This window comes from Thunnus thynnus, chromosome 22, assembly GCF_963924715.1.
Source record: "Thunnus thynnus chromosome 22, fThuThy2.1, whole genome shotgun sequence".
In the NCBI taxonomy this organism is placed as follows: Eukaryota; Metazoa; Chordata; class Actinopteri; order Scombriformes; family Scombridae; genus Thunnus; species Thunnus thynnus.
In genome coordinates this window covers 17,295,910-17,317,696 of record NC_089538.1, presented here as the reverse complement: position 1 = coordinate 17,317,696, position 21,787 = coordinate 17,295,910, and the positions used below count along the sequence as shown (strand labels likewise).

Sequence of the window (21,787 nt, the reverse complement as noted above, 5' to 3'; positions counted from 1 at the left end):
GAGATAAATATTTATATAAAATATATAAATAAAAAATAATTGGTCACCTTCAGAGTGTCCGTAGAAGAGTGTATTCATCACTAAAATAAAGATTGAAACTTCATCAGACATATTCAAACTGAAAAAAGGTCAAAGCATAATAAAGATATTTAAAACTATATATAGTCTATATACAAGCAGGAGGGAAACAACTATTTAAAATGAAATATATAAAATGAAATAGGAAAGTCATGAAATTCAAAACCCACATACATAACAATACCTTAAACAATTTACGTTTACATCATGCAAAAACAATCATCCGGCAGTAAATTTAACACAGTCCTTCAATCTAAACTGAGCCAAGTCACCAACCAACATCTGGCCTATAAAACAAATCTGTAGTTAAAAACCATAAGCGTGCTCTGTTCAAGCTCTCAGAGAAACTGGTTCAACCAGTGATACTCTGTAATTCTGACTATTCAGGAAGATGTTCTTTAATCTGTGACATGCAAATAGAGAAAGTCAGTAATGTACTTACAGAATAATCCCAGCACACAGATCAAAGTGTACCTCATCCTCACATCCAGCACTGACACTCTGTCACTCAGCTGCTCTGAGTCTGACAAATGTTTCTACTTTACTTTAATAATAATGCAGCAGAAAGACAAAGAGAGAAGTTACATTTCAGGTAAATGAAAGATGAGATCAGACTTTCTCCAACGTCTTTAGAATTTAGCCTGCCTGTGTTTCCTTCCCTTGTATGCAAACCACAGAAAACTTTAATTAGTTTGATAAACGTTGACACTTCAGTTGACCGCAGCAAACGTTGACACATGCACACTTCCTGGCCACTGCAGAAATAAATTAGCTTGTCTCTTGTGCAAAATGTTTGTGTCTGGAATATGTAATTTAAAAAAGGCATTAACGATAAGTAATTATTGCACATCGATGGACCATAACGTCATTGACTTTAGTCATATCACGTCATGAACATGCTTAACATTTTATTGTGTTTATTTGTGCATGTTATGCAGTATATGCCCACTGCTCTTGCATCAACAGTGCCTGCATTGTAATGATGTAGGTGTTGTTTGTATATATATAAATACACATGTGTAACTCTACTGTGTAGGCGTAAACAGTACATCCCGTATATGTGTGTGTGTTTAATAGTCTGCATATTGAATTTGATATAAACTGTGGTCAAAACTTTAATTTTGTAAAACAGCCATGTTACAAACCTCTGGCATTAAGTTGTAATGGTTGCTTAAGTTTTCCGTCATTTATCTGTAAAAGGAATGCACAATATTGGATTTTTGCCGATATCCGATATGCCAATATTTCCAACTCATTGTGGCCGATTGCTGATAAATGTTTCTACTTTGCTGTAATAATAATGCAGCAGAAAGAGAAAGAGTGAAGTTGCATTTCATATAAATATGAGATATGAGTTTAGCCTGCCTGTGTTTCCTTCCCTTTTACACAAAGCTCAGACAACGTCAGTTAGTTTGACCGCAGAAAACTTTGACACGTTTACACTTCCTGGCCACTGTTGCTGCCTGCACTACTTACCTTTGTCGTGGTTGGCTTGACCGTTATTATGGTGGTTAATCTGAATCTACATCACACATTCAAACAGAAGCCAAATGTCAGAACTCGTTTCTGAACAGCCATGTTACAAACCTCTGGTATTAGGTTATAAAGGCTGCTTTTCTGTTTACTGTCATTTATCTGTTCTCATTCCTGTGTTTATGCATTTAGTTTCCTGTGTTTTTCAGAAATTAAATGCATAAAGGGAGAACAAATGTAGCCCAGTTAAAAATATGCATGTATAAATAGTTGTTTGTGATAGAGAAATAGATCAATAGAATTTGTTAAAAGAGTATGGTTAAAATTCATATTTCTCATTGTGTTGAAAAAGGTCAAGTTCATGACTAAACATGTTAAGGATGTTAAAAATACATCTATGTTTTTTATTTTATTTCTTTTGATAAAAAGCTGCTTATTTAATAGAGTGGTATCTTTCTAGAGAGGTGAATATGGTCAAATAGGTTTGTGTGTGTTACTTGGCTGACGTGTGTGTGTACGCAGACACGGGGAGTGAGAGAGAAGGAGGAGAGAGACTGGAGGAGCGGAGAAGAAAGCAGTTTTTCTGATGGATATCCGAAGTTGTGCCGGAAAAAGTAAAGATGTACCTGAGTCTTAGATTGTCAGCTCGATAATCTGTAAGAGGACATGTTTTGGGAGTAACAGATAACTTCTACCCGAAGTCTGCTGCGCTGTAGCCAACTTGAAAGAGGCTGCTCGTTAATGAAGTGAGCGGTGAGATAGCACTGTGAACGGACTGTAGGCTGCTGCTAGCTAACCCAGCTCGACAAAGTAGCTTCGTCTGGATTTATTCCAATCTGGAAACGAGAGACAACAACCAGATAGCGCTCTGAGCCACCCGGGGATGCTCAGAGTTCCTCTGGCAACGCTGGATAACCACCAAACTCCGTGAATATGCCCGAGTGCTGCCATCCTGCTCATGGACAGAGACCTGTGGACTGTAAGCTTTCTCTGGAGGATCCCATAACTCTGAAAAAGGTACCGATCTGCTTTATTTGTTTCATGCTCTAAAAATTGAGTGAAGCGACCACTAAGTTTTTGGTCCCTACGATCACAAGCACCACATCAGGCCTGCAACGCTTTTATTTTATTTTGTTATATCCTTTTGCCGGCTTAGCATAGGTAATAATTGGTGTGTGTGATCACTAAAATAATTCAGTGGAAAAGTAAAAGCAAATACTTTTAAGGTGAAAAGGTAAAAAGGGAAAATTTACTGTGTGACTTGTGAAACAAAAGCAGTGAAGACTCCTGGTATTTAATTTAAAATTATTTTCATTTAATTTTGCCTTAGAATTAAATTACTTTTAATTTTAAATGGTTTCTGAGTGTGTTTATTATTTCAGAGGTTAAAAGCTATATAGCCTTTATACTCTATACCAACTTATATTAGATTGTGGTATTTTATTGTGTTAAAGGGCTAGCATACTCAATTGTTTGTTACACTATGGTCTCAAAATAAGTTATATTCAAGAGGTAGGCTATAGGATTTTCAAAGTGACCCAAGCTAAAAACATTAAATTAATCAGAGATAATATAACAAAGGAAATTAGGATAAAGAACTCAGGGCTCCATCTACATAATATAGAGGGTAGACGGGCTACACAAATCAAAAATGAAATATATTAAAAATAAATCGTTGCACGTTTTGCACCATTGTGTTACACAGTTTACTTGACAACTAGAGCTTGAGTAGAAAAAACAAGCCACTGCTTATCAGCATGACGAAAACAAACCAACAGTTTCTCTCTTCACATAAATATGTGTTGCATTGATAGCAACACATACTTGAGGTGTGGTTGTCACATTCACACCAGAGCTGATGTGTTAATACACTGTGCAGGATGTGCAATCATGTTTTTTAGACAGTAGAAACTAAAACAAGTGAAAATATTTTGGGAGGTAGTAGAAATTGAGTCAAGTGCGATGCATATGAATATAATATAGCAATTACAAAATGTTTTTTTAACTGACTGTCTTTGAATACAACTAAGACTGGTGATGATATGAGGAAGTGGACAGTCAATATTTATTTCTCAATCTGAAACATCATATAACAGAAAGTCAGAGGTGTGAGCTTGTGAAAATCTGACATTAAAGTTCTCACTGTGTTTTACATCTTGAACTCTCCCTATCACCTCAGTCTGCCATCTGCTGTCAACCAAGTGTAAAACATGTCATCTGGCTGACAGCGTAAATTTCAATCAGGAGAGACAAGTGAATGCAGCAAAAATAATTGTTTCTTATACAGATGATATTGAAGATTAAGTGTTGACCAGAGTTTTTGGTGCTTAGACTCTACAGGGAGCAGCAGCAAGATAAATCCCTCCATGGAGTCCAGACACTGGTGATGGTGGCCGATGACTTCTGCTGAGGCTGATAAGGCTGATGAGGTTGATGAGGAGATGCACTGATGAATCTGCGAAGACTGGGCGGTGATGGGGAGGTGGTGGGGCGCACAAAACAACAGCATAAAAGCATTAAGGTAGAGAAGGAGAAAACATATTTTAAAAGACAGCCGCATCATGATAGGCTGACAAATAAAGGTGTGTCACCGTGCTATTGGTCAGATGTGATCAGGTGATGTGAACAGCTGATGTCTTAATTGACAGCTATGCCTTAGGGATAGGAATGACAGATGATTTGGGAAATAATACTAATGACCTGAGCATGCAAAAGATAGTCTTCCTGACTGAACTTTCACTAAGCTTCATTTGGCTTTAACTAAAGACTTTATTTCCTCATTTTCATCGGTCGGTCAAGAGTCTCCTGCAGGACTCCTGCTCTGTAGGCATTGAGTGGAGCCTTTGATGGCAGGTTTGATGACAGGTCGAGCACACAGCACACATCAAATAACAAATCATCACATCGAACAATGAATGTGGCAGCAATAAATAATGAAGGCACACATCAAATAATGAAATAGTGACATCTAGTGGTGAAAACTAGAAATAGACCTTCAAAAAAATGGAGTTGTAGTAAATTTGTGTGGAGGTTCATTTTTTCATATTTAATGACTATTCTCCCTCTGTATTCATTATTTAATGGGAGACTCTTCATTGTTTGACCTTTCTATTCATAACAATTGACATTAATTTCAACTTGCATTTCTTGTTTGATGTTTAGCTTTTCATTATTAGATATGGATCAGTAGTGCACCACTCTCCTCTCTACTTCCTCAACTCTCTCTGGCGTCTGCTCTCTGATCAGCTCATATTAGGAAACACATGTGGACTCACACCTTTGGTAGTGTGCAATTATATGGCAACACTTCTTAAAATCAGGAGGCCCCAGTCAAAAGCTAAATGTTTTTCCAAAGTTTTTTTACTTTTTCCCCCCTGTATGTTCCTATAGCTTCAAAATAGTAACCTCTAGTTCACTCAATTATATAAATATATAAGGTATATATTATATAAATATAAAAAGCATTTAAAAACATCACTGACTGTTTACTGCTGAAACAATGTTTATTGATGACTAAAAAAAATAAGCACATACACCACAGGTAAATTCATTTGTAAATAGACAGGAAAACCTTCATGTATAATAATAGCAGAAGTTACATATTCCTGTAAAGCCCCAGATTAAAAATACAGACCTGGAAATGTGCTTCAAAGCTAAAACCTGTAATGTTTTTAATGAATACACACAGTTGTTCACTACAAATTAAAATTAGCACGTATAGTTGGAGAAGCTCTTATTACAAAATGTTGGCTGTCATCAGTTCACATTTATCCTTTAAAAAATTCCAACTAAGAGATATTATATTTGCATTTCTGTGACCTGTTACTAGTCAATCAGACTTTACTGTTCTGAATATAGTTTAATATGATGAGGTTAGATATAACAATACAATACAGTAGATATTACTTAGCTATAGATTGAGGGAGACAACATGTGAGGTTACAGAATTCAGCTTTCAGTCACTTATTGTAGTATTTTAAAGGACCATTTTACTAATTTTCCTACAGTGTCCTACTCCCTCTCTCTGCTGTCTGATGTTCACCCCATAATGTAAAACAGAGATCTTTGATCAGCTTTGTTTACAGTTGTTCACATTTTGAGATGTTTTCTTCAACATGTTTAACAGGATGTTGTCTGATAGCAGATCATCACATATAGTCATTAAAGCTGTTTCATCAAAAACTGAAGAAGAGGCTGACTGACTAAAGCTGCACTACTGTACTAACTGTACAAAATACTGAGCACATTTGATATTTAGATAGCAGATGTACACAATTGCACACAAAACTGCAAATAAACTACACAATGATGTAGTTCTTCATGTTGTCATCCATTCCTTTGGTTTTGTTGATACAGATCTCTCTACAGACCTGGAAGAAAACCAAAAGAGAAGATTAGTCTGAAACATTTTCCAGTAATGTCATAATTTACAATGATAATGTACTGAAGGGTTGTCAGGGTTAATGTCTCCACTGATAATAAAAGAATAACAGTATTGTAATGCCCACAGTGCTCAAAGCAGTCACACAGCAGAGTATTATGGCTTTTACAGAATTTAGTAAACATACTGATACTGATTATACATACTGATGTATAAATACTGTTCTTCAGCACTGCAAACACACATAATGTAAAATAAACATACATTCCAACAAAAGATATTCAAAAAATTAATAATTATAAACACCTACAATTTTGCAAATACAGAACACATGACATACATTACACTGTGTCCAAGACCAACATGTTGGACAGTAACAGTTGCAGGTGAGTGTAGACCTTAATTAATTTGTCTTTCTTCTGTATTATTGTAGCAATAGTGTTTGCAAATGTGTGTGGAGAGTGTGTGCATAATCAGATTTGTAAACCTGTAAAAGAATCTCTAAATTCATACTGAAATGTGTGAATATGTACAGCAATCTGCAACTATGTATTCAGATTTGTAAGTGTATCGACACTTGTGAATATGCAGACAAATCTGTATATGTGAATCTGTAAAAATGTATTCAAAAAAACTCAGAGTAAATGGCCTTTTATTAATGACTGAAAGTTTTGCTCCAAGACCTGGAAACAGAAAGTCATCAGATACAACTCAGGTACATCTGTAATTAGTTGTCTCTTTACATGTAACTTTTAATACATTCCTGACTAAAATTTGCAAATGTGAGGGTTTTCTTCATACTTGGCCGAGGCTCGCAGGCTCACACTGGGAGGAACTGAAAAAACAAGGCAGGATGCAATGGAGCCGTAAAAGTCACTGTACTGTTCCCAACTACCATAACAACAAGCAACTTTCCACAAATTTCCATCTAGTGAGTGATCAGTAGCTCTTTAGCATCGTTAATGGTGCAAACTGACAACCTGTAATGTTTTAGCCTCGCTAGAAACTGCTAGCACAATATTGTTGCAGTGTTTCCCCTGAGACAACTTCAACGGTAAATAAACTGCAATGTTATGTATAAAATATTCTGGTTGTTGGTAACATCATTGCAATGCATTTTATTCTGTATTACACTGCTGGGGCTTTGCTAGAATCTACCCTGCTGCTGTAAACAAATGTAGTTCATATGATGTAACATTAGAGTCTGCAGGAAACAAACATGTTATTTTCAACAAACTATACTTGTCTTGTTAGTGACAGCAGCCTTTAATGTTTAACTATATTTTCAGTGAGTAACCTGCACCAGACTAATCCTCACTGACTGCATGCTGTGACAGTCACAGTCAGCGAACACATGTGGTGATTGATATTAGGAAAAATGTTAATGCTAGTTAGAGGTTTTGCAGCAGTGATGACCATCAATCTGTTGACAAGAAACCTGCAGAATGTTTGTCTGCAAGTTAATATTGCAAATAATTCAATATTGGTTGGCACACTGTGTTACAGACAAAAATTGTGACACATTTGCAGATCTCAGGCATGACAGGAGTCTAGCAAAAGTCACATGTATAAAGAAAACCAATGGAGAGGTGTACCTGAGTTGTAACTTCCCAACTCTTGGAGCAAAATACTTAAAATACATTTTTCTCACAGATTTTACACATTCACAACTCTGTTTATGCTAGGGCTGGGCGATATGGACAAAAAAATCGTTATTTTTTTCAATCTCTGGGTCGTGTCATTATTTTACTTGATTTTTGTTTGCCTTCATAATGCAAACTTAAAACATGTATTTATTTAAGACAGTTGAGCAAGAACAATAAGAAACCTGCAACACCTGCAAGGGTGTTATAATCATTACGCATAAAATACATGTGATCCCACACAGCTATTGACTGTGAGCACCAGATGTTTCAACTGAGTAGATCATAGGCATGTAGTTTAATAATCAGTTTCAGCACAGATAGAGCAGAAAAATCAGACCACTAGTTGCTGCTGTTTGTGTTTCTTTACAAGACATCAGCCTGATATCTGCAGACTGCTGCTAGCTAGCGTTAGCTACCTGGAGAGTAAACTGTACAGTGTAGAATCTGGATACTGTTCCCTTAACTTCAGGTGTTTCAACTCTCATAACCAGAGTTGAGACTTCATCAACTAACACAAACCAAGAGCACAGATCAGTGTGCAGAGTCATTTTCAGTCTGTTCTTCTCGTAGATGTGACTGTTAAATTCACTACGAGATAGCCAGAGACAGCTGTGGCAGGTGTGCATGTAATCTAATTAATAATGTCACAGTTTACGAGACTGTTGTGACTCAAAACAGCTAATGTAGCTGCCATCTACTTTTTGACTAAAAATAACCTTTTCATGCATTTTGTAATGACTCAATTTTACGATTTAGACATTTTACACATTGACCAAAAACAAGAATTTAAATGAATAAAATCAATTTGAGATATCGTCCAGCCCTAGTGTATACATTCACAAATCTTGATACTCTTGCAAATCTGAATACACATTTTCAGTTTCCTGTACACATTCACAAATATCAGCATTTAGAAATTCTTTTACACATTCTGAGAGAAGAGAGTTTCCAACCTGATAAAGCCTGAATCTGTGAAAATGATGTTTGTTGTTACATGGTTTTGTTTTGTAAATTGTTTTCTCTTAAATTATGTAATATTGCATTTCAGACTGCTCCATGTTAAGGTGTATACTGTACCATTTTCAGTGTCTTTAGAGCCTTTGATTGATTCATAGACAGAAGCATCACCTGTGAGCAAAAAGTGAAAATCAAGCTGAGATCAAATGAACCATTTAAATTGCATGATACCAATCAAATATCACCTTTTTAACAAAAATCCTCAGGTTTTTTTTATTTATTTATTCGATTTTAAAATATTGTGGATAAATGCAAGTACAGGGAATCTTAAATGTTTTAGAGCCTTTACTGTCTTTGTAGACTGTAATAGAAATGTTGAGGTTACAGTTAAGAAAAAATGACAAAATGAATCAGGATTAGTTTGAAGACTGACCATGGAGAAGAGAGGAGTATACGTTATGTTGAGTTTCATTCAGGTTGACCATGTGATTTGCAGCAGAGTCCTGATTGGTGCTGTCAGACTGGATCGGCCTAAGACATTATGTAAATACAATGAATTTAATAAGACACATTGAAGGTACTGCTGTTATGTTCAAAATGAGAGAAGAGAGTTTTGTACCAACCTGATAAAGCGTGAATCTGTGAAATGGATATTTGATGTTACATTGTTTTGTAAATTGTTTTCCCTTAAATTATGTAATATTGCATTTCAGACTGCTCCATGTTAAGGTGTATACTGTACCATTTTCAGTGTCTTCAGAACCTCTGATTGATTCATAGACAGAAGCATCACCTGTGAGCAGAAAATGAAAATCAAGCCGAGATCAAATGAATCATTTCATTTGCATGATACTAATAAAATATCACCTTTTTAACGAAAGTCTTCAGGTTTTTAAGAAAAATATGATTTTAAAAGTGTGGATAAATGCAACAACAGGAAACTGTAAAGGTTTTAGAAGCTTTCATTTCTTTGTAGACTGTAATATTTAATAAGTCATGACCAAGACTATAAAGCCTTAAAGCCATAATGGCAATAATGTTTCTGGACTCTGGACATAAGTCTTGTAGTTTTGGTTCAATCACAACAATATAAAACAATGTTCTAGTCTGATCTTTTGTGCATGTGGTAGAACAACAGGTTCTGTGACAAATCTTTGAGACTGTTCTACAAACTGACCCACTGCTTTATTTACTGAGATCAACAACAACTTCCTGTCTAATGGATTGTGGCTTTTGGTTAATATTCATTAAAAATCAGATGGCCAGAGTCTAGAAAAAGAGTAATAGAAATGTTATTGTTAGAGTTAACAAAAAAATGACAAAATTAATCAGGATTAGTTTGAAGACTGACCATGGAGAAGAGAGGAGTATACGTTATGTTGAGTTTCATTCAGGTTGACCATGTGATTCACGGCGGGGTCCTGATTGGTGCTGTCAGACTGGATCGGCCTAAAACATTAAGCAAATACAATGAATTTAATAAGACACATTGAAGGTACTGCTGTTATGTTCAAAATGAGAGAAGAGAGTTTTGTACCAACCTGATAAAGCGTGAATCTGTGAAAAGGATATTTGTTGTTACATTGTTTTGTAAATTGTTTTCCCTTAAATTATATAATATTGCATTTCAGACTGCTCCATGTTAAGGTGTATACTGTACCATTTTCAGTGTCTTCAGAACCTCTGATTGATTCATAGACAGAAGCATCACCTGTGAGCAGAAAATGAAAATCAAGCCGAGGTCAAATTAATCATTTCAATTGCATGATACTAATTAAATATCACCTTTTTAACAAAAATCCTCAGTTTTTAAAAAAAAAAAAATGATTTTAACAGTGTGGATAAATGCAACAACAGGAAACTGTAAAGGTTTTAGAAGCTTTCATTTCTTTGTAGACTGTAATATTTAATACATTACAACCAAGATTATAAAGCCTTAAAGCCATAATGGCAATAATATTTCTGGACTCTGGACATAAGTCTTGTAGTTTTGGTTAAATTACAACAATATAAAACCATGTTCTAGTCTGATCTTTTGTGCATGTGGTAGAACAACAGGTTATGTGACAAATCTTTGAGACTGTTCTACAAACTGACCCACTACTTTATTTACTGAGATCAACAACAACTTCCTGTCTGATGGATTGTGGTTTTTGGTTAATATTCATTAAAAATCAGATGGCTAGAGTCTAGAAAAAGAGTAATAGAAATGTTATTGTTAGAGTTAACAAAAAATGACAAAATTAATCAGGATTAGTTTGAAGACTGACCATGGAGAAGAGAGGAGTATAGGTCATGTTGAGTTTCATTCAGGTTGACCATGTGATTTGCAGCAGAGTCCTGATTGGTGCTGTCAGACTGGGTCGACCTAAAACATTAAGTAAATACAATGAATTTAATAAGACACATTGAAGGTACTGCTGTTATGTTCAAAATGAGAGAAGAGAGTTTTGTACCAACCTGATAAAGTGTGAATCTGTGAAAAAGATATTTATTGTTATGTGGTTTTATTTTATAGATTATTTTTCTGCTATTCCACATTATGACATCAGAATACATCTTTGTATTTGAATAATTAAAACATAAAACATTTAACATCAGAAGGAAAAAGTCTCACCTTTGGATCGTCTGTAGCGATACAACAGGAGCAGGAGAATAATAAGAATAATTCCACAAACCAGCCCAACAATTAATGGTATAAGAGATGAAGAGCTTTCAGGCCTGGGCACTGCTGTAATAGATAATAAATAATAACTATTAATACAATTAATTAAGTTCTATAACACTTTTCGTAAACTGAAGTGCTTTTAATACTTTAAAATGAAGTGCTTTAATAAAATAAGAGAAGTCACATCAAGTCTTAGTAAAGACCAAATCTAGGATACAAAAAAAGTTGACTTCTGCAGCACAAACACATAAATACAAACACATTAATATACAAATCTAGAGGTATGAAAACACAAACACATATACACACACTAAACACACAATAAACATGTATGTGTTGCTATACAGTGTGATATGAGTCATGACCACTGATGCAACTTCATTCAGCTGAAAAGAAAAATACCTTTGACTGATCATTCATTTACATTTGTATTTTGATATATGCTAAATTTTGTAATTTTATGCCCTTATGTAAAGTATAAAACAAGATCTCTTACACAATCCAATATGTGAAATCAGCTGAAACTAAACCTGTAAATTTCTAATTCTGTAAAGTATTTGACCACATTTCTTTCTAAGACAGCAACACAGTTCACAAAAAAGAAAATGCATGAATTGTTTTAATCCTACTCACCCTTAACTGACATCCAACTCTGTACTGATTCTTTTCCTGAGTATTTACACTTGTAGAAGCCTTCGTCTGACTTTGACACTGCAGAGATTTTCAGTTCCCCTCTGGTATCATTTTGGATAAGTTTGTCATTTTGATAGAAAAACACGTTGGAAAGTAATTCTCCTCTCTTCAGTTTGCAGCCAAGAGTAACAGAATCTCCCTCAGTCACAGGATGCACAGGGCTCACCAGGATAATATCTGCATCTGTAAAACAGTCAAAGAATATGAAGTTTCAGTCAGAGACCAGCTGCTGACCTTTAGAACAAGGTGACATAAAACCATGAGAATAGATCACACTTATGCCTTTATTTTTCTCCAACTAATTTATCTCACAGAATCTGTGTAGCTGTACAAAGATCCAACATTTCAGCTTTATTACATACATGTATTGTAACTGTAAATATATTAGCTATGGCTAGTTAGCTCTAGAGCTAACAGGTACATATGAGAGAAATGGTGGATGGTTATTGACACAAAAACACCTTTGACTAAATCAGCATGTTAATTTTATCATCAAGAATAAAGAAAGGTCTTGCTGCACACCAAAAAAGCTGTGGACCAAATATCTTGGATCTGTAAAATATTAATTTCCAGTCCACGTCCACAGATGAGTTTTGGTTTGAAGGAAGCCCTTTCATAATTTATTTATTCTTTTGCATTACCTGTGTTTGACAAGAACACGACTAAATTATAATGTTGTGCAGAGGACGTCTGATTTTCTAATTGATTGGATGATGTTTCTTTATGAGAATTTTAAGGAAATATAGTTTAATGAGCTTTTAATTTTTTTAAAGAAACAATAATATAACATAATTTTTCTATCAAAAGTTTAGGCATAGCACTTGTTTGTCTACACAGGAAGTGTAGTTAGTGACACTATGTTGAAAATAATATAAAAAGATGAAAATAAAATAAAATGTAATGTAAACATACTCTGTATAGTTATGTTGACTGCATTGCTGAACTCTCCTGATCCAGACTCACACCAGAACACTGCATCACTCTGCTCTGAACTCTTGATGTTGCATGTGGATCCAGTCATTGACCTCCAGTTAGAACAGTAGTGGTTCTCAGGAAACCTCCTCACTCTCCACTCAGTAGAGTTTCCTTCACAGCTCAGTGAGACAGAGTCAGAGATGAAGTGCTGCACTCTGTCAGGACTCACTTTGGGAGTCACTGCTGAATGAACATCTGAAAAACAACATGTAATAAGGAGCAAACCAAGTACAGAGATATTAAAATTAGAAGAGATCACAATGCAAATAATCCTCTTTTTTGTACTTTTAATACTATTTATTGTTGAGAGTAAAAACATCTGAATAACATAAACTGTGCAAAAGGTTCAGTGTTTTGGTGAAACTGTGAGTGTTAAGAACATACAGAGCATATGGACTGACAGTGGAGACGTGAAGTGTGCTGCAGAGTGTTTTGAGCTGTTTTATGGATATTTTGATTATTTTTTCTATCTTGAAAACTTGCTACCAAGATAACTACAGCAACTGTTCACTGTGAAGCTGTAAACAACCTACGTTTACCTGCCACCTTTCAAACATACAGAGGATGTGTTTTTCATACTAAATGATGCTTCATTGTCTCTGTATAAAGTACTAGTCAAAAGTTTGGACACACCTTCCCTTGAATGAGAAAGTGTGTCCAAACTTTTGACTGGTACTGTACAGTCAGTGTTTTTCTCTCATCTCTCTGAGTTTTCTCAGGTTTCCAGCTTTTTCTGTACTTAGTCCATTTAACTGCTTTTTTGCCTGTTGACTTTTCTGGTTTTTCATTACTAGATTTTGACTGTTTTGTATGTCTATATGTTGCCTGACCACTAGATAAAGTCTAATTTAAACACACCTGTCCAGCCTGCTGTGTCAGTAAAAGTAATGAGTATTCACTGTAAGATGAGCTCAGGTATCCAAAGTAAAAGTATTCATTGCAAAGAGGAGCAGAGTTTGATTTGGATGACAAGTAAAATCATAATATCTCAGTTTTTCGGTGCTGTAATGCTTTCAGATCAATTGAAGATGTAAAGAAGGAAATCCAGCCCAGTCCAGTATGTAGAATAATTCAATATCAACATTGTGTTTGGTGAGTGTGTTGAAAAACTGAAATCGTGACTTGATGGAGAAAGGTCATAGGTTCAACACAATCAATACCCAGATAATGACATCACAACTGCTTCTTGACAGAAGGAGACAAAAACAAACAAGCAAACTCACCTCCAGACCAAACAAACGCAGGTTTGCTGTAATCAGTGTAAAACACTGGGTCTCCTCTTCCAGCTCTACACATATATCTTGCTGTGTGTGTCGACTCATGAATGATGTAGGAATCCTGTTCAGTCCCATTGGTGCTACCAGGTAGCAGCTTATAGCTGTAGGAGTTGTTTGATGGTTTGGGAACAGTCTTATACCAGTAGAACCTCCATCCGGCAGATGGATGTTCAACCTTACAGCTCAGAGTTACTGAGTCTCCAGGACTCAGCCATGATGGAGACACAGTGAGGACAGACTCTGGTGCATCTGTTGGAAAGTGATTTTCTCAGAATGAAAACATGTTATGATGTAGACTTTAGTCTCTAGACATATAAATAAATCTTATCTAATACAGTTATCATTTTTCTTGAGGATCAGACATGTTTTCTATTGAATTATTCAGATACAGATAGGTGGAAACTCAAAAACATGATATTCTCACGATTAATGAAACACAGTCCAACTTACATGACACTGTCAACCTGATGAGATCACTTCTGTCTGTTGAATACAAATCTATTTTCTGTTCACCCTTACACCGTAGTTTCCACACTGTAAAAAGTAGCACTGAAACTCCAGTATTCACTGTGTTTTTCGAGGTTTTTCTTTGGTTGTTATCCATTCATACTCCCACTCAGTGTCTCCACCATCCTCTATCTCACATCTTAGAGTGATTGACTCACCACTGAATATCTGAGGCCAGTTGGTTTGCTGTGTTACAACAGTCTTGTTAGAGATTGTACCCACCAAATATACACAGTTTGGATAAAAACAGAAATATATACTGGTATGTCCTTTCTGCTGTTACTGTGGCCTTGAGATTACTTGCTGTTCACATTAGAACAAATAAACAAAACAAGTAAATGGTTGGAATGAGATTTGCCTGAAGAAAATGTTCAGCACAAGAACTACAGGGAAATCATTCTTGAAATAGCTCAAAAGCCTGAATGGCTGCCTCCAGGCCAACATATAACACTATTAAACTAACAGATCAATCTTAGAAATAAAATAAATAATCAGAAATAAAATAAATTAAATTAACTAAATATACTGAGTTATTAGTTATTAGTGATATGAAATGGCACTGATGAACAAAACAACAGATGAAAACAATATAAAACATAACATGTTCATTATGGATGAAAGATGTCCAACTTACATAATACTGTCAATGTGATGACATCACTCCACTCTGTCGAGGAATATGAGTCCTTCCATCCTCTACACTTGTATTCTCCACTGTAGTAATTGTTGCTGTTGATCCTGTGTTCACTGAGTGTTGGAGATGTGTTTAAGTTGTCTGGTGTCCATTCATACGTCCACTTAGTGTCTCCACCTCCCTGGATCTCACATCTGACAGTGACTGTCTCACCCCAGAATATCAGTTTGGGTTGCAGGATCACAGTGGCCTTATTTGGAACTGTTCACATAGGAAAATACCTAATTATTAGGATACCAATAGAAATGTAAAATAAAAAAGTCAAGTCAAAGTCAGTTTTTAGAGCAAAATTTGAGGGTAATCATCTTTATTGTCCCCTAACGACAATTTGATTTTTGTAAGACGGTTTAACAAACAATGCAAACACAACTAAACAGCCATAATAACAAAAACAGTTTAAAAAAAAACAGAAGTATGAAAACATATCAAGCAACATGTTTGCAAAAGAAGACTTAATAAAACAATAAAAGAGCAACATGGACATTTTTACCATTATACAGATCAAGTGCCTACACACACACACACACACACACACACACACACACACACACACACAAAACCAACCAAACAGTAAAATAACGATTAAAAGCAATAGAAAAACAGTCTTTCACACAAAATATACAAATTAGGATTGAGGACAAAGTCTTTGGGGCAGCCAGTGGAGAGAAACTCTTATCTGACAACACTGACTCTCAACTTTTGAGATCTATTTCATAAAAAAATCTAAAAGCCACTGCAGCCATTTAAACAACAGGACAGCAGCTTCTCTGCAAAAATGGGGCTGAATGGTGTTTAAAGACCAAAACAAATCCACAAACATTTTAATAGGAGAAATGTGTTCTAACCAGAAATAGATGTTATGGATAAAACTGAGTGGTGTCATGGAAACATCTTCTACTCTTGATTTGCATCTTTACACAACCTGTAGAGGGTTGTAACAATTTATTTTCGCCATCATCAGAGGAGTAAGAGCTACTAACTTATACTCAGTTTGTCATTAACGTTCTCATTTTTTGCTATTGATACCAAAATGACTCTTTTTACACTACTGATACCATATTTAAATAATTTATGTTGTATCATTCCACAACAAATCACTAAACACACCAGTTTTCCAAATAGTGACTGCATTGCTGTACTCGGTGAAGATCTCTGGCTCTCCTCCTCTTCCTCTTCTTCCTGCTCTGCAGTAATAGATGCCTCCTTGTGGGACCTTGTTAACTGGTTTAACATTTGTGATGGGTTGATATGCAGAAGAGACTGAAGTTTGTCTAAACCACTCATATCTCCAATCAGCAGAGTCGTCCACAGAGCAGGTCAGTGTCACACTGCCGTGTGCTGGTATGATGGTTTCGTCTGCTGTCAGTGTCGGTTTGGGTTTATTTGCTGTTCAGTTCAGAGCAAAAAACAAAACAAGTAACAAGTGAGATGGAATTTCCCTTAGAAAAACTTTGAACATCAATTAAGTCATTTAGCAAATACCATCATATGGAAGTTGCAAACAGAGAATGTGACATATGACTCTCAGTCGATCACTGATTTGGTAAACAGACCTAACTAACTAACTAACTAACTAACTAACTAACTAACTAACTAACTGTTTTGTTTGCTTGTTTTCTTGGGGTGGGGGGCACACTGCATGTTGACTCCTCTGAAGTTTTTCTGTTCTGATACTAAAGAGGAAGGAAGGGGGTCATATTTTCTGTTTCCTTATCTAACTAGATTGAAACAAAATGACATTCTGAATTTGATATGAACATATTTGACTTACATGATATCAATGTGATGGCTTCACTCCACTCTGTCAAAAAAAAATCCCCTCTACCCATACACATGAAGTCTACAGTATGGGATATAGAAGCACTGCTGATTCTGAATTCTTTATCTTTCCGAGATACGTCCACACTATTTTCTCTCCATTCATATTCCCATCGAGTGTGTCCACCTCCCTGGATCTCACATCTGACAGTGATTGTCTCACCACTGTATATCACAGGCCAGTTGGGTTGCAGAGTCACAACAGCCTTGTTGGAAACTGTTCAAACAGAAAAGTAAAGTAGTATGAAAAGAGCTTTGCAATCACACATGTTTGTCAGATAAACAGGTCTTACTGAGGACAACAGTCCTCCAGAACACCTGAACCTAAACTTTTACAGGATGCATTTATCTCACAGTGCAGAGAGACTTGACTGTTCAACATCAGTCATTTTGGGAAACAGTTTAATAATCCCATGTAGTGGAGTCTTTGCTGTCTAGGTTACCAAGCAGGCAGATTACTGGAATTAAAAAATATATTAAATTCAATTTTCTATGAACAAGAATGAGAAGCTTTTATTCAGCATTAAGATTTCAAGTTTATATGATAAAAACAAATGTTGTTGAGATTTGGTGTGAATAGCTTTTATTTGCATTCCAGACAGTTTGTTCACAGCCATATTTCTTATAAACATTCACCTGAAGAAAAGATTTGTATCAGGGGGAAAAAGTTGGTCAAGTAATAAACTGAGGATCACAGTACTGTCACAGTAATTTAACGATGTGTCTGTTCTCATGCTGAGAAAGGACTCACCACTCGGGGGAGCCACTGGAGTAAAGAATCTTACCTGCCATCACTGACTCTGATCATTTTAAAATATACTCAATAAAATAATCTAAAAGCCGCCTCACCAATTTAAAATCTAGATTGAAACAAGTTAAAACCATTTCAGCTGAAACATTGTGTTAAATGATATTCAACATCAAGGAAAAGTCCATAAATAATACTGCATTAAGCAGTCATGTGTTTTCAAAACATTTTAAGTAAAACTGAGCAGCATTAGTGAAGAACCCTCAACTCCTTTATTGTGTCTGTATACAAACTGAAGTGTCAAACAAATGTTGTATTATTACCATGATAAAGGATTTCAGACATTTTCAAACTTCCTTCAGAGAGCTAAGAGGTACTGGACTAAATCATCCATTCATTATGGTTCTTGTTACCACATATGCTTCTCTTCCACACTTCAGACACTGTTTAAGAATTTAATTTAAAGAATATAAGTTGTTTTATTTCAGAACAAATGACTTAACTCACCTGTTTCCTTAATGGTGACTTCATCACTTTCAGGTGTGGTGACATCTGGTTCTGTTCTCCATCCTCTGCAGGTGTAAATGCCTCCCTGTGAGATACTGATACTGTCTGATTCATCACCTTCTGCTGTCTGAGGACGAGTTACTTGGGAATTTTTAGAGGTACGTCTGAACCACTCATATTTCCAGCCAGTAGAGTCCTCCACATTGCAGGTCAGAGTCACACTTCCCTGTACTGGTATGTTGTTCCTGTCTACTCTCAGTGTAATCTTCTGTGCTGTTAAGTTTAGAAAAACAATAAAACAAAGAAATTACTGTAATGAACATGTCATCAAGAATGTATTTATATTTTTACAGAACACAAAGGAAACATCTGTCTCAAATTATGTTTAATTCAATGTTGAAATGAATTTAGACTCTCTGTTTGCACATTTAAGTTCATAATCAAACTCCAACTTGTCTTTCTAAATGCTGCATATGTGTTTTCTGCAGATAAATGTGTGTCTCAAGAGTCATCACAACATCTGGTCTCGCTACATAAACACGCATTTTGAGGAAAATGCTGTTTTTGGGAACAAATCAAGTCATTACAGAATTTGTATTGATACATGGAGTAAAATGATAAATACATGATAAAATATGAACACAAAAATGAGATGTGATTAAAGGCCCAAAAAGCACTAAAAGCGATAAAACGTGACTGCAGTGAAATAATCAGAATATAACGTTTTATTTCTCTCATTCAGGGGCTTTTTTCTCACTACCGCTCTCTCTCACTCTCTCTGTCTCCGCCTCCCCTCCTTCTCTCTCTCTCTCTCTCTCTCTCTCTCTCTCTCTCTCTCTCTCTCTCTCTCTCTCTCTCTCTCTCTGTCTCCGCCTCCCCCTCCTCCTCTCTCTCTCTCTCTCTCTCTGGTCGCTTGGTCCTCATTTGACGCTCCAAAACCGAAACAAGGTCTGAGTTGAGGCGTCAAGACAGTTTGACGCGCCTAATAACGCTTTTGGTGCGTGTTTGGCCATTAAAACCAATAAGTGTACTTCAAAACGCGTCAGACGCTTTCAGTGCGTTTGGGCATTAAGAGTAATACAGTGGATGACAAATAAGTGATAAATATTTCAGTATAAAATATAAATAAAAATAATTGGTCACCTTCAGAGTGTCCGTAGAAGAGTGTATTCAGCACTAAAATAAAGATTGAAACTTCATCAGATATAATCAAACTGACAGAAAGTCAAAATCACACAAACACAAAACAAAAAGAACAAAAACAAAAGCAAATAGAGTTTCAGCAGCGGTAACTATTGTTTGATAAATTAAAACAGATAAGAGGAGAAAAACTCTTTAAAATGAAACATGTAAAATAAAATTTTAGGTAAATCATGAAATTCAACACTCACATACATAACAATATCTTAAACAATTCACAATTACATCATGCAAAAACAATCATCCAGCAGTAAATTGAACACAGTCCTTCAATCTAAACTGAGCCAAGTCACCAACCAACATCTGGCCTATAAAACAACCCTGTAGTTAAAAACCATAAGCGTGCTCTGTTCAAGCTCTCAGAGAAACTGGTTCAACCAGTGATACTCTGTAATTCTGACTATTCAGGAACATGTTCTTTAATCTGTGACATGCAAACAGAGAAAGTCAGTAATGTACTTACAGAATAATCCCAGCACACAGATCAAAGTGTACCTCATCCTCACATCCAGCACTGACACTCTGTCACTCAGCTGCTCTGAGTCTGACGAATGTTTCTACTTTGCTTTAATAATAATGCAACAGAAAGAGAAAGAGAGAAGTTACATTTCATATAAATATGAGATATGAGTTTAGCCTGCCTGTGTTTCCTTCCCTTTTACACAAAGCTCAGACAACGTCAGTTAGTTTGACCGCAGCAAACTTTGACACATTTACACTTCCTGGCCACTGTTGCTGCCTGCACTACTTACCTTTGTCATGGTTGGCTTGACCGTTATTATGGTGGTTAATCTGAGTCTACATCACACATTCAAACAGAAGCCAAATGTCAGAACTTGTTTCTGAACAGCCATGTTACAAACCTCTGGTATTAGGTTATAAAGGCTGCTTTTCTGTTTACTGTCATTTATCTGTTCTCATTCCTGTGTTTATGCATTTAGTTTCCTGTGTTTTTCAGAAATTAAATGCATAAAGGGAGAACAAATGCAGCCCGGTTAAAAATATGCATGTATAAATAGTTGTCTGCGATAGAGAAATAGATCAATAGAATTTGTTAAAAGAGTATGGTTAAAATTCATATTTCTCATTGTGTTGAAAAAGGTCAAGTTCATGACTAAACATGTTAAGGATGTTAAAAATGCATGCATGTCTTTTATTTTATTTCTTTTGATAAAAAGCTGCTTATTTAATAGAGTGGTATCTTTCTAGAGAGGTGAATATGGTCAAATAGGTTTGTGTGTGTTACTTGGCTGACGTGTGTGTGTACGCAGACACGGGGAGTGAGAGAGAAGGAGGAGAGAGACTGGAGGAGCGGAGAAGAAAGCAGTTTTTCTGATGGATATCCGAAGTTGAGCAGGAAAAAGTATAGATGTACCTGAGTCTTAGATTGTCAGCTCGATAATCTGTAAGAGGACATGTTTTGGAAGTAACAGATAACTTCTACCCGAAGTCTGCTGCGCTGTAGCCAACTTGAAAGAGGCTGCTCGTTAATGAAGTGAGCGGTGAGATAGCACTGTGAACGGACTGTAGGCTGCTGCTAGCTAACCCAGCTCGACAAAGTAGCTTCGTCTGGATTTATTCCAATCTGGAAACGAGAGACAACAACCAGCATAGCATAGGTTAGCATAGGTAATAATTGGTGTGTGTGATCACTAAAATAATTCAGCGGAAAAGTAAAAGCAAATACTTTTAAGGGGAAAAGGTAAAAAGGGAAAATTTACTGTGTGACTTGTGAAACAAAAGCAGTGGACACTCCTGGTATTTAATTTAATATTATTTTCATTTAATTTTGCCTTAGAATTAAAGGAAGAAATTATTACTTTTAATTTTAAATGGTTTCTGAGTGTGTTTATTATTTCAGAGGTTAAAAGCTATATAGCCTTTATACTCTATACCAACTTATATTAGATTGTGGTATTTTATTGTGTTAAAGGGCTAGCATACTCAATTGTTTGTTACACTATGGTCTCAAAATAATTTATACTCAAGAGGTAGGCTATAGGATTTTCAAAGTGACCCAAGCTAAAAACATTAAATTAATCAGAGATAATATAACAAAGGAAATCAGGATAAAGAACTCAGGGCTCCATCTACATAATATAGAGGGTAGACGGGCTACACAAATCAAAAATTAAATATATTAAAAATAAATTGTTGCACGTTTT

The 21,787-nt window shown here is 35.7% G+C and overlaps 2 protein-coding genes and 1 long non-coding RNA gene across 4 annotated transcripts in view; all 3 read right to left on the bottom strand.

Moving 5' to 3' along the window:
* Window positions 1–17,374, bottom strand: part of LOC137175028 (Fc receptor-like protein 5) — a 137,296-nt gene extending 119,922 nt beyond the window's left edge. Inside the window, exons 1-3 of the mRNA XM_067580648.1 lie at window positions 17,121–17,374; window positions 16,457–16,735; window positions 15,290–15,550 (exon numbers count right to left, since the gene is read on the bottom strand). Coding sequence (XP_067436749.1) covers window positions 15,290–15,550; window positions 16,457–16,735; window positions 17,121–17,184 — 604 coding nt within the window. The 5' untranslated portion in view covers window positions 17,185–17,374. The remainder of the gene's footprint in view (window positions 1–15,289; window positions 15,551–16,456; window positions 16,736–17,120) is intronic.
* The window catches only part of LOC137175029 (Fc receptor-like protein 5), a 116,879-nt gene that overhangs the window by 11,100 nt on the left and 83,992 nt on the right, over window positions 1–21,787 (bottom strand). The window lies entirely within an intron of this gene.
* Window positions 5,561–9,262, bottom strand: LOC137175041 (uncharacterized). Of its 2 annotated transcripts, XR_010925545.1 has the most exons (4): window positions 9,159–9,262; window positions 8,969–9,066; window positions 8,656–8,706; window positions 5,561–5,921 (listed from the first exon to the last, which is right to left on the bottom strand). It is a non-coding gene; the product is annotated as an uncharacterized lncRNA (long non-coding RNA). The 2 variants fall into 2 exon arrangements; XR_010925544.1 differs by having other exon boundaries at window positions 8,656–9,066.